This window comes from Oncorhynchus mykiss, chromosome 8 (genome assembly GCF_057628025.1).
Source record: "Oncorhynchus mykiss isolate SJ-2025 chromosome 8, ASM5762802v1, whole genome shotgun sequence".
NCBI classification, from domain to species: domain Eukaryota; kingdom Metazoa; phylum Chordata; class Actinopteri; order Salmoniformes; family Salmonidae; genus Oncorhynchus; species Oncorhynchus mykiss.
In genome coordinates this window covers 62,697,528-62,713,822 of record NC_143029.1, presented here as the reverse complement: position 1 = coordinate 62,713,822, position 16,295 = coordinate 62,697,528, and the positions used below count along the sequence as shown (strand labels likewise).

The following is a 16,295-nucleotide window of genomic DNA, read 5'->3' as shown; positions in this document are numbered from 1 at the left end:
TAACTGATTACATTACAGAGTAATTAGTCTGGAAACTGAATAATAATAATATTCTGTCAACCTTATGGGATAGAGACAAAAATTGTAGACCAAGTCAAATCAGTAATTACACTTCAATCAACATAATAAAAATAATTTATTTACAATGCCATAAATCATAAATTAGCAAGCAGCATTGGCAAAAGCAATATTAGTCAACAGCTTGCATAAGGTGTAAATTAATTTTGCATAAAATGCCCACAGTGGATGAACATCGATGCAGGTGAACATAGTGCTATTTAATATCAACATCACACCTGCAAAAATACATTTCTGAACCGTAACAATGAGCTTTCTACACGAAAACTCTTGTTTTACAATATTGCTTTGATTTACCATTTTGTTGTTTACATACTCACCTTAAAAGACAGTCAATATGAAACAACTGTACAAATAATACAACCCACAACTGATCACAAATAAAATGTGGGGGAAAAGAAAAAAAAATCTACTGTGAAAACCAACCAAATAAGCCAGGGGTGTAGTAGTCTAACCATAGCACAAGTACAATGGTTGCATCTGAAATGGCATCCTATATAGGGTGCCATTTCAGACATGGCCATTGAGTGACGATGCACACTTCAGTATTGTCATCTCACTATACATATATGATACAACTGTCAACTTCACAGTAATACACAATACAGAAAAACAGGTCTAAGGCATTATGCTAGGTCTTTAGCATGTTAAGGTACTTGCATGTAATATTTACCAATTGATCAAATAGCAAACTATAAATTAAGAACATTTTTTCAAAAAAAAGTATCGATCAGTCAGAATCAGAGAAGAAAAAGTAATTCAATTCAACCAACCCTTGTGAGTGAATTTAATATTTGTATGCACACTTTTTCCTTAAAACTTGTCGTCGTGATTGCCAAGATGCATACCTTACAAAAGGCTGTTAACACAGTAACACTTCATGGCTTACGTTTATTTTAAAGGTTGTATAATAAAATCTTTGGATTTGCAACGAGAGCAGTACATCCATTCTATGACAATTGTTTTTCTTTCCTTTTTTTGTGACTTAATTTGCATCAAGAGCATCCTAATCTTCAAAATTTGCTCAACTCTTAAAAAATGCCTGGTTTAGGAAAATGTTGAATGAATTGGGAGAAATTGGCCATCACAAAAATAAGAAATATCCTTTGCAGCGTCAAAGAGATATCATAATAACCAGTGCAAACCTACAAAAAAGATATTTTCTGGACACACATTTTCACAAACACTTGATTATGTGAGGCCAACTTCATTTCAGCATTTGCAGACTATTTGGAATTTTCACATTCTTCTAAAAAAAAAGCAAAATTATATATAAAATAATTGCTAAATTATAAGTTCTGTGAGATTTGCTATGTGCTTACAGACTATAACTAAACTGGAGTAGTACAGGAATATGGTGTGAAAAATGCATATTGCCTGTCCATTTTACACGACTGAAGCAGAACTTGTTTTGTACCTTCCAGGTGATCTATAGACATTACCCCCAATCAACAGACAAAGACCACCCTAAAGAATTCAGTTATGCCTGTTGGCAGGCCTGTCCATTCCTTTCATTGTGAGGTTGAGGTGAAGTGCAAGGAAAAATCCTTACGCAATAAGTTGAAACCCTGAAAAAAGTGAGTTCATCAACTCAAACGATATGACTGTAGTCACATTTCAGTGGTTGTTTTTTGTAACACCAGGCTGGAGAGAAAACAGACATCTTATTTCATTAATTTATACTGCAATATATACACAACCTATGAACATTCACCTTCATACATATCGCAGCAGGGGGATTCACTTTAACATTTCATCTAAAACTACAGGACTTAAAATATGGAATTCAATTAGACACAATAAGGTAACATTTTAAGGGATACTTGTTAAGTCACTTAACCATTTCCTCCCTCTTATAGTGTCATACAAATAATGTTTCTAAAGTTTAAAAACTATAAATACCTGTAAAACATTTATTTTATAAACCTTTCAAGAGACTACTTTAGTTAGGCTTACAATATAACCATTCAAAATCAAACACAATTGTATAGTTTATGCTCTTCGAGCCATTTATAATATACCACTTGTCTCACACCCGTGCATGTGTATACAGCACAAACGCACAAAGAAAATGTTATTTAAAAAAAAGACCCGGAGAGAGAGTAGTAAAGAGTGTATTTTCTGAGGGGAGCTATAGTCTGGGTTCTGTCCCTTAATTAATACATTCATCTGACCAGATGCCTCCTGACAGGATCAGTTTTGAGTCTATATTCTGTGAGTATGGGTCCGTTGTATGCATGTGTGTATACGTGTATTTGTCTGTATCCATTTTCTTTGTGTGCATGTGTGTGTATGCAAGTGTGTCAGAGTGTGAGCTGGACGATATGGACAAAAATCCATATTGCGACAAATTGCCTGACTTGATGCGATAATGATAAATAGAACGATAAGTTTACCACAGTTAATTTATTATCCTTTAAACTACTACTACTATGGTTGTAGCCTACAATTGTCACATTAGCATTAACCCATATTAGCAAACCTACAGCACCAGGCAAAAGGTTTGGACACACCTACTCATTCAAGGGTTATTCTTTATTTTTACTATTTTCTACATTGTAGAATAATAGTGAAGACGTCAAAACTATGAAATAACACATATGGAATCATGTAGTAACCATAAAGTGTTAAACAAATCTAAATATTTTATTTATTTGAGATTCTTCAAAGTAACCACCCTTTGCCTTGATGACAGCTTTGCACACTCTTGGCATTCTCTAAACCAGCTTTATGGAGGTAGTCACCTGGAATGCATTTAAATTAACAGGAATTTCTTTCCTTCTTAATGCGTTTGAGCCAATCAGTTGTGTTGTGACAAGATAGGGGAGGTATACAGAAGATAACCCTATGTGGTAAAAGACCAAGTCCATATTATGGCAAGAACAGCTCAAATAAGCAAAGAAATGACAGTCCGTCATTACTTTAAGACATGAAGGTCAGTCAACACAGAACATTTTAAGAACTTTGAAAGTTTCTTCAAATGCAGTAGCAAAAACCATCAAGCGCTATGATGAAACTGAAACAGGAAAGCTGCAGAGGACAACTTCATTAGAGTTACCAGCCTCAGAAATCGCAGCCCACATAAATTCTTCAGAGTTCAAGTAACTGACACATCTCAACATCAACTGTTCAGAGGAGACTGCGTGAATCATGCCTTCATGGTAGAATTGCTGCAAAGAAACCCCTACTAAAGGACACCAATAATAAGAAGAGACTTGCTTGAGCAAAGAAACGCAACCAATGAACATTAGACTGGTGGAATCTGTCCTTTGGTCTGATGAGTCCAAATTTTAGATTTTTGGTTCCAACCACTGTGTCTTTGTGAGACGTAGAGTAGGTGATCTTCGCATGTGTGGTTCCCACCGTGAAGCATGGAGGAGGTGGTGTGATGGTGTATTGCTGGTGACACTGTCTGATTTATTTAGAATTCAAGTTACACTTAACCAGCATTGCTACCACAGCATTCTGCAGCGATACGCTATCCCATCTGGTTTGCGCTAAGTGGGACTATCATTTGTTTTTCAACAAGACAATGACCCAACACATCTCCAGGCTGTATAAGGGCTATTTAACCAATAAGGAGAGTGATGGAGTGCTGCATCAGATGACCTGGCCACCACAATCACCCGACCTCAACCCAATTTAAATGGTTTGAGATGAGTTGGACCACAGAGTGAAGGAAAAGCAGCCAACAAGTGCCATGCAGGTGTGGGAACTCCATCAAGACTGTTGGAAAAGCATTCCAGGTGAAGCTGGTTGAGAGAATGCAAAGAGTGTGCAAAGCTGTCATCAAGGCAGAGGGTGGCAACTTTGAAGAATCTCAAATTTCCAATATATTTTGATTTGTTTAACACTTTTTTGGTTACTACATGATTCCATGTGTTATTTCATAGTTTTGATGTCTTCACTATTATCTTACAATGTAGAAAACAGTAAAAATAAACAAAAACCCTGAAATGAGTAGGTGTGTCCAAACTTTTAACTGGTACTGTATTTCATTTCAAACTTCACATTTCTTTAGTATAGGCAAAATGCCTGCGATAAGTGGTCGGTATGGTTGGTGTTGATAATTTCAGTTTATCGTCCTAGCTACATGTGTGTTTGTCCATTGTGTGTGTGTGTGTGTGTGTGTGTGTGTGGGGAGGACCTAAGTCACACTAAGGTGAATGCAGTTGGTTGGTTCAGGAAGTTGTGTTTTTCAGTAGATGAGTCTTTGTCCAATCAAAGACCCAGGTAGAACTGCAGGAGCTCCTTGATTGGTTGGATGCCAGTGTTTTCATTGGGTGTTGGCCATTTATACTGTGTTGTCCCACAATCGACCGGGGTTAGCAATAGTTCTGAAAAAGAACATGGTTATATCATTTAAAAAAAGGCAGAATTCAGTGAAATAAGACTGACAAAATTCTAAAAGAGACACAGGGGATTTAAAGGACGTAGGACGTATGCCCTCGATGACCCATCGGTGTGGTCTGTTTTGATGTGTAAACGTTTTTAAATCCTTAATGTTGGGCAGACAACATATGATGAAACGTTACTCGCTCGAGTTGCTTCACATGTCAATCCCAACTGTTCTAGAATGAGGCTATCGCCTCGTCTCAAGCCATTATCATTTACCTGTGGAAGTTGGAACACATGGAGATTTTTGTTTAATGTTCCACTACATCACCACACTAAGGCTGCCTCCCAAATGACAACCTATTCCCTCAATAGTGCTCTACTTTATACCAGGGTCCATAAGGCTCTGGTCAAAAGTAGAGTAAAATGTGGGACATTATAGTACCAATTGGGGAAGCAGTCTACTACTATGCATCAGAGTCCACTGCATACATAGCAAGCAAACCAGTACTAGCTGGCAAGCGACTGAGGGCAAATCCTCTGGTAAAGAGCTTTTTTCTAAAGTACTTCTAAATCACTAAAGAGAAACTACAGTACAAACAGGGGTAGGTGGAACTGGCACTGGACACACACACAGCCCCACACACACACACTCATTACACAGCCCCCCACACACACACTCATTACACAGCCCCCTGCACACACACACACACACTCATTACACAGCCCCCCCCCCCACACACACACACACACTCATTACACAGCCCCCACACACACTCATTACACAGCCCCACACACACATTCATTACACAGCCCCACACACACACTCATTACACAGCCACACACACTCATAACACAGCCCCACACACACACACTCATTACACAGCCCCACACATACACACACACACTACACAGCCCCCCCCCCCCCCACACACACACACTCATTACACAGCCCCCCACACACAAACTCATTACAAAGCCCCCCCCACAAACACACACACTCATTACACAGCCCCACACACACACACACACATTACACAGCCCCACACACACTCATTACACAGCCCCACACACACTCATTACACAGCCCCACACACACACTCACTCATTACACAGCCCCACACACACACTCACTCATTACACAGCCCCACACACACACTCACTCATTACACAGCCCCAGACACACACTCACTCATTACACAGCCCCAGACACACACTCACTCATTACACAGCCCCAACACACACTCACTCATTAAACACACCCCACACACTCACTCATTACACAGCCCACCACACACACTCACGCATTACACAGCCCCCCACACACACACTCATTACACAGCCCCCCCACACACACACACTCATTACACAGCCCCACACACACACACACTCATTACACAGCCCCACACACACACACTCATTACACAGCCCCCCACACACAAACTCATTACAAAGCCCCCCCACACACACACACACACTCATTACACAGCCCCCCCCCCCCACACACACTCATTACACAGCACCCCACACACACACACTCATTACACAGCACCCCACACACACTCATTACACAGCCCCACACACACTCATTACACAACCCCACACACACTCATTACACAGCCTCACACACACACTCATTACACAGCCCCCCCCCACCCCGCACACACACTCATTACACAGCCCCACACACACAGAAACACTCATTACACAGCCCCACACACACACTCATTACACAGCCCCCCCCCCCCACCCCGCACACACACTCATTACACAGCCCCACACACACAGAAACACTCATTACACAGCCCCACACACACACACTCATTACACAGCCCCACACACACACACACACACACTCATTACACAGCCCCCCCACACACAAACTCATTACAAAGCCCCCCCACACACACACACACACTCATTACACAGCCCCCCCACACACACACACTCATTACACAGCACCCCACACACACACACACTCATTACACAGCCCCACACACACACACACTCATTACACAGCCCCCCACACACACTCATTACACAGCCCCACACACACTCATTACACAACCCCACACACACTCATTACACAGCCTCACACACACACACTCATTACACAGCACCCCACACACACTCATTACACAGCCCCACACACACACTCATTACACAGCCCCACACACACTCATTACACAACCCCACACACACTTATTACACAGCCTCACACACACACTCATTACACAGCCCCCCCCCACCCCGCACACACACTCATTACACAGCCCCACACACACAGAAACACTCATTACACAGCCCCACACACACACTCATTTCACAGCCCCACACACACACTCATTTCACAGCCCCCCCCCACCCCGCACACACACTCATTACACAGCCCCACACACACAGAAACACTCATTACACAGCCCCACACACACACACTCATTACACAGCCCCACACACACACACACACTCATTACACAGCCCCCCCACACACAAACTCATTACAAAGCCCCCCCACACACACACACACACTCATTACACAGCCCCCCACACACACACACTCATTACACAGCACCCCACACACACACACACTCATTACACAGCCCCACACACACACACACTCATTACACAGCCCCCCACACACACTCATTACACAGCCCCACACACACTCATTACACAACCCCACACACACTCATTACACAGCCTCACACACACACACTCATTACACAGCACCCCACACACACTCATTACACAGCCCCACACACACACTCATTACACAGCCCCACACACACACTCATTACACAGCCCCACACACACTCATTACACAACCCCACACACACTCATTACACAGCCTCACACACACACTCATTACACAGCCCCCCCCCACCCCGCACACACACTCATTACACAGCCCCACACACACAGAAACACTCATTACACAGCCCCACACACACACACTCATTACACAGCCCCACACACACACACACACACACACTCATTACACAGCCCCCCCACACACAAACTCATTACAAAGCCCCCCCACACACACACACACTCATTACACAGCCCCCCACACACACACACTCATTACACAGCACCCCACACACACACACACTCATTACACAGCCCCACACACACACACACTCATTACACAGCCCCCCACACACACTCATTACACAGCACCCCACACACGCTCACTCATTACACAGCCCCACACACACACACACTCATTACACAGCCCCACACACACACACACTCATTACACAGCCCCACACACACACACACTCATTACACAGCCCCACACACACACACACACTCATTACACAGCCCCACACACACTCATTACACAGCCCCACACACACTCATTACACAGCCCCCCACACACACACACTCATTACACAGCCCCCCCACCCCACACACACACTCATTACACAGCCCCCCCCCACCCCACACACACACTCATTACACAGCCCCCCCCCACCCCACACACACACTCATTACACAGCACCCCACACACGCTCACTCATTACACAGCCCCACACACACACACACACTCATTACACAGCCCCACACACACACACACTCATTACACAGCCCCACACACAGCCCCACACACACTCATTACACAGCCCCACACACACACACTCATTACACAGCCCCACACACACACACTCATTACACAGCCCCCCCCCCCCCCCCCCCCCACACACACACACACACACACTCATTACACAGCCCCACCCCCACACACACACTCATTACACAGCCCCACCCCCCCACACACACTCATTACACAGCCCCACCCCCACACACACACACTCGTTACACAGCCCCACACCCACACACACACACACACACTCGTTACACAGCCCCACACACACACACTCATTACACAGCCCCACACACACACACACTCATTACACAGCCCCCCACACACAAACTCATTACAAAGCCCCCCCCCACACACACACACTCATTACACAGCCCCCCCCCACACACACACTCATTACACAGCACCCCACACACACACACTCATTACACAGCACCCCACACACACACACACTCATTACACAGCCCCACACACACACTCATTACACAGCCCCACACACACTCATTACACAACCCCACACACACTCATTACACAGCCTCACACACACACTCATTACACAGCCCCCCACCCCGCACACACACTCATTACACAGCCCCACACACACAGAAACACTCATTACACAGCCCCACACACACACTCATTACACAGCCCCCCCCACCCCGCACACACACTCATTACACAGCCCCACACACACAGAAACACTCATTACACAGCCCCACACACACACACTCATTACACAGCCCCACACACACACACACACACACACTCATTACACAGCCCCCCCCCACACACACACACACACTCATTACACAGCCCCCCCCCCCACACACACACTCATTACACAGCACCCCACACACACACACTCATTACACAGCACCCCACACACACACACACACTCATTACACAGCCCCACACACACACACACTCATTACACAGCCCCCCACACACACTCATTACACAGCACCCCACACACGCTCACTCATTACACAGCCCCACACACACACACTCATTACACAGCCCCACACACACACTCATTACACAGCCCCACACACACTCATTACACAACCCCACACACACTTATTACACAGCCTCACACACACACTCATTACACAGCCCCCCCCCACCCCGCACACACACTCATTACACAGCCCCACACACACAGAAACACTCATTACACAGCCCCACACACACACTCATTTCACAGCCCCCCCCCACCCCGCACACACACTCATTACACAGCCCCACACACACAGAAACACTCATTACACAGCCCCACACACACACACTCATTACACAGCCCCACACACACACACACACACACTCATTACACAGCCCCCCCACACACAAACTCATTACAAAGCCCCCCCACACACACACACACACTCATTACACAGCCCCCCACACACACACACTCATTACACAGCACCCCACACACACACACACTCATTACACAGCCCCACACACACACACACACTCATTACACAGCCCCCCACACACACTCATTACACAGCCCCACACACACTCATTACACAACCCCACACACACTCATTACACAGCACCACACACACACACTCATTACACAGCACCCCACACACACTCATTACACAGCCCCACACACACACTCATTACACAGCCCCACACACACTCATTACACAACCCCACACACACTCATTACACAGCCTCACACACACTCATTACACAGCCCCCCCCCACCCCGCACACACACTCATTACACAGCCCCACACACACAGAAACACTCATTACACAGCCCCACACACACACTCATTTCACAGCCCCCCCCCCACCCCGCACACACACTCATTACACAGCCCCACACACACAGAAACACTCATTACACAGCCTCACACACACACACTCATTACACAGCCCCACACACACACACACACACACACACTCATTACACAGCCCCCCCACACACAAACTCATTACAAAGCCCCCCCACACACACACACACACTCATTACACAGCCCCCCACACACACACACTCATTACACAGCACCCCACACACACACACACACACTCATTACACAGCCCCACACACACACACACTCATTACACAGCCCCCCACACACACTCATTACACAGCACCCCACACACGCTCACTCATTACACAGCCCCACACACACACACACTCATTACACAGCCCCACACACACACACACTCATTACACAGCCCCACACACACACACACTCATTACACAGCCCCACACACACACACACACTCATTACACAGCCCCACACACACTCATTACACAGCCCCACACACTCATTACACAGCCCCCCACACACACACACTCATTACACAGCCCCCCCACCCCACACACACACTCATTACACAGCCCCCCCCCACCCCACACACACACTCATTACACAGCCCCCCCCCACCCCACACACACACTCATTACACAGCACCCCACACACGCTCACTCATTACACAGCCCCACACACACACACACACTCATTACACAGCCCCACACACACACACACTCATTACACAGCCCCACACACAGCCCCACACACACTCATTACACAGCCCCACACACACACACTCATTACACAGCCCCACACACACACACTCATTACACAGCCCCCCCCCCCCCCCCCCCACACACACACACACACACACACTCATTACACAGCCCCACCCCCACACACACACTCATTACACAGCCCCACCCCCCCACACACACTCATTACACAGCCCCACCCCCACACACACACACTCGTTACACAGCCCCACACCCACACACACACACACACACTCGTTACACAGCCCCACACACACACACTCATTACACAGCCCCACACACACACACACTCATTACACAGCCCCCCACACACAAACTCATTACAAAGCCCCCCCCCACACACACACTCATTACACAGCCCCCCCCCACACACACACTCATTACACAGCACCCCACACACACACACTCATTACACAGCACCCCACACACACACACACTCATTACACAGCCCCACACACACACTCATTACACAGCCCCACACACACTCATTACACAACCCCACACACACTCATTACACAGCCTCACACACACACTCATTACACAGCCCCCCCCCCCCACCCCGCACACACACTCATTACACAGCCCCACACACACAGAAACACTCATTACACAGCCCCACACACACACTCATTACACAGCCCCCCCCCACCCCGCACACACACTCATTACACAGCCCCACACACACAGAAACACTCATTACACAGCCCCACACACACACACTCATTACACAGCCCCACACACACACACACACACACACTCATTACACAGCCCCCCCCCACACACACACACACACTCATTACACAGCCCCCCCCCCACACACACACTCATTACACAGCACCCCACACACACACACTCATTACACAGCACCCCACACACACACACACACTCATTACACAGCCCCACACACACACACACTCATTACACAGCCCCCCACACACACTCATTACACAGCACCCCACACACGCTCACTCATTACACAGCCCCACACACACACACTCATTACACAGCCCCACACACACACACACACTCATTACACAGCCCCACACACACACACTCATTACACAGCCCCACACACACGCTCACTCAATACACAGCCCCCCACACACACTCACCCATTACACAGCACCACACACACTCATTACACAGCCCCCCACACACACTCATTACACAGCCCCCCACACACACACACTCATTACACAGCCCCCCCACCCCACACACACACTCATTACACAGCCCCCCCCACCCCACACACACACTCATTACACAGCCCCCCCCCACCCCACACACACACTCATTACACAGCCCCCCCCCACCCCACACACACACTCATTACACAGCCCCACACACACACACTCATTACACAGCCCCACACACACACACACTCATTACACAGCCCCACACACACACACACACACACTCATTACACAGCCCCACACACACTCATTACACAGCCCCACACACACTCATTACACAGCCCCCCCCCCCCACACACACACACACTCATTACACAGCCCCACCCCCACACACACTCATTACACAGCCCCATCCCCCCACACACACTCATTACACAGCCCCACACCCACACACCCACACACACACACACACTCATTACACAGCCCCACACCCACACACACACTCATTACACAGCCCCACACACACACACACTCATTACACAGCCCCCCCCACACACACACACACACACACACACTTATTACACAGCCCCACACACACACACTCATTACACAGCCCCACACACACTCATTACACAGCACCCCACACACACTCATTACACAGCCCCACACACACACTCATTACACAGCCCCACACACACACTCATTACACAGCCCCACACACACTCATTACACAACCCCACACACACTCATTACACAGCCTCACACACACACTCATTACACAGCCCCCCCCCCCACCCCGCACACACACAGAAACACTCATTACACAGCCCCACACACACACTCATTACACAGCCCCCCCCCACACACACACACACTCATTACACAGCCCCCCACACACACACACACACACTTATTACACAGCCCCACACACACACACTCATTACACAGCCCCACACACACTCATTACACAGCACCCCACACACACTCATTACACAGCCCCACACACACACTCATTACACAGCCCCACACACACTCATTACACAACCCCACACACACTCATTACACAGCCTCACACACACACTCATTACACAGCCCCCCCCCCCACCCCCCACACACACAGAAACACTCATTACACAGCCCCACACACACACACTCATTACACAGCCCCACACACACACACACACACACACTCATTACACAGCCCCCCCACACACAAACTCATTACAAAGCCCCCCCACACACACACACACACTCATTACACAGCCCCCCCACACACACACACTCATTACACAGCACCCCACACACACACACACTCATTACACAGCCCCACACACACACACACTCATTACACAGCCCCCCACACACACTCATTACACAGCACCCCACACACGCTCACTCATTACACAGCCCCACACACACACACACTCATTACACAGCCCCACACACACACACACACACTCATTACACAGCCCCACACACACACACTCATTACACAGCCCCACACACACACACACACTCATTACACAGCCCCACACACACACACACACTCATTACACAGCCCCACACACACACTCACTCATTACACAGCCCCACACACACTCATTACACAGCCCCCCACACACACACACTCATTACACAGCCCCCCCACCCCACACACATACTCATTACACAGCCCCCCCCCCACCCCACACACACACTCATTACACAGCACCCCACACACGCTCACTCATTACACAGCCCCACACACACACACACACTCATTACACAGCCCCACACACACACACACTCATTACACAGCCCCACACACACACACTCATTACACAGCCCCCCCCCCCCCCCACACACACACACACACTCATTACACAGCCCCACCCCCACACACACACTCATTACACAGCCCCACCCCCCCACACACACTCATTACACAGCCCCACACCCACACACACACACTCATTACACAGCCCCCCACACACACACACACTCATTACACAGCCCCCCCCCACACACACACTCATTACACAGCACCCCACACACACACACTCATTACACAGCACCCCACACACACACACACTCATTACACAGCCCCACACACACACTCATTACACAGCCCCACACACACTCATTACACAACCCCACACACACTCATTACACAGCCTCACACACACACTCATTACACAGCCCCCCCCCCACCCCGCACACACACTCATTACACAGCCCCACACACACAGAAACACTCATTACACAGCCCCACACACACACTCATTACACAGCCCCCCCCACCCCGCACACACACTCATTACACAGCCCCACACACACAGAAACACTCATTACACAGCCCCACACACACACACTCATTACACAGCCCCACACACACACACACACACACACACACACTCATTACACAGCCCCCCCACACACACACACACACACACTCATTACACAGCCCCCCCCCCACACACACACTCATTACACAGCACCCCACACACACACACACACTCATTACACAGCCCCACACACACACACTCATTACACAGCCCCCCACACACACTCATTACAAAGCACCCCACACACGCTCACTCATTACACAGCCCCACACACACACACTCATTACACAGCCCCACACACACACACACTCATTACACAGCCCCACACACACACACTCATTACACAGCCCCCCCACCCCACACACACACTCATTACACAGCCCCCCCACCCCACACACACACTCATTACACAGCCCCCCCCCACCCCATACACACACTCATTACACAGCCCCCCCCCACCCCACACACACACTCATTACACAGCCCCACACACACACACTCATTACACAGCCCCACACACACACACACTCATTACACAGCCCCACACACACACACACACTCATTACACAGCCCCACACACACTCATTACACAGCCCCACACACACTCATTACACAGCCCCCCCCCCCCCCCACACACACACACTCATTACACAGCCCCACCCCCACACACACTCATTACACAGCCCCACCCCCCCACACACACTCATTACACAGCCCCACACCCACACACCCACACACACTCATTACACAGCCCCACACCCACACACACACTCATTACACAGCCCCACACACACACACACACACACACTTATTACACAGCCCCACACACACACACTCATTACACAGCCCCACACACACACACTCATTACACAGCCCCACACACACACACTCATTACACAGCCCCCCACACACACACACACTCATTACACAGCCCCATACACACACATTACAAAGAGCCCCACACACACATTACAAACAGCCCCACACACACTCATTACACAGCCCCACACACACACACACTCATTACACAGCCCCACACACACAAACACACACACACTCATTACACAGCCCCCCCCCCCACACACACACTCATTACACAGCCCCACACCCACACACTCATTACACAGCCCCCCCTCACACACACACACACTCATTACACAGCCCCACACACACACACTCATTACACAGCCCCCCACACACACACTCATTACACAGCCCCACACACACACACACACACACATTCATTACACAGCCCCCCCCCCCAAACACACACACTCATTACACAGCCCCACACACACTCATTACACAGCCCCCCCCCCACACACACTCATTACACAGCCCCACACACACACACACACACACACTCATTACACAGCCCCACACACACTCATTACACAGCCCCACACACACACTCATTACACAGCCCCACACACACACACACACACACTCATTACACAGCCCCACACACACACACACTCATTACACAGCCCCCCACACACACACTCATTACACAGCCCCACACACACACTCATTACACAGCCCCCCCCCCCCCACACACACACACACACTCATTACACAGCCCCACCCCCCCCACACACACACTCATTACACAGCCCCACCCCCCCCCCCCCACACACTCATTACACAGCCCCACACCCACACACACACACACATTACACAGCCCCACACACACACTCATTACACAGCCCCACACACACACACTCATTACACAGCCCCCCACACACACACACACACACTCATTACACAGCCCCATACACACACATTACACAGAGCCCCACACACACACACACAGCCCCCCCCCCCCCCACACACACACACACACACACATTACACACAGCCCCACACACACACACACACACATTACACACAGCCCCACACACACACACATTACACACAGCCCCACACACACTCATTACACAGCCCCACACACACACACACACTCATTACACAGCCCCATACACACACATTACACAGAGCCCCACACACACACACATCCTTCCCCACACACACACACATTACACACAGCCCCACACACACACACACAAACATTACACACAGCCCCACACACACACACACACTCATTACACAGCCCCATACACACACTCATTACACAGCCCCCCCCCCCCCAACATACACACACACACTCATTACACAGCCCCCCCCACACACACACACTCATTACACAGCCCCACACCCACACACACACTCATTACACAGCCCCACACCCACACTCATTACACAGCCCCCCC

General features: G+C 49.0%; 1 protein-coding gene across 5 annotated transcripts in view; it reads right to left on the bottom strand.

Moving 5' to 3' along the window:
• Positions 1-117: 117 nt before the first annotated feature.
• Positions 118-16,295, bottom strand: part of LOC110530268 (nuclear receptor coactivator 2) — an 85,816-nt gene continuing 69,638 nt past the window's right edge. For all 5 annotated transcript variants that reach the window (XM_021613186.3, XM_090182221.1, XM_021613188.3 and 2 more), the window contains exon 21: positions 118-4,415. In XM_021613186.3, coding sequence (XP_021468861.3) covers positions 4,404-4,415 — 12 coding nt within the window. In that variant the 3' untranslated portion in view covers positions 118-4,403. The remainder of the gene's footprint in view (positions 4,416-16,295) is intronic.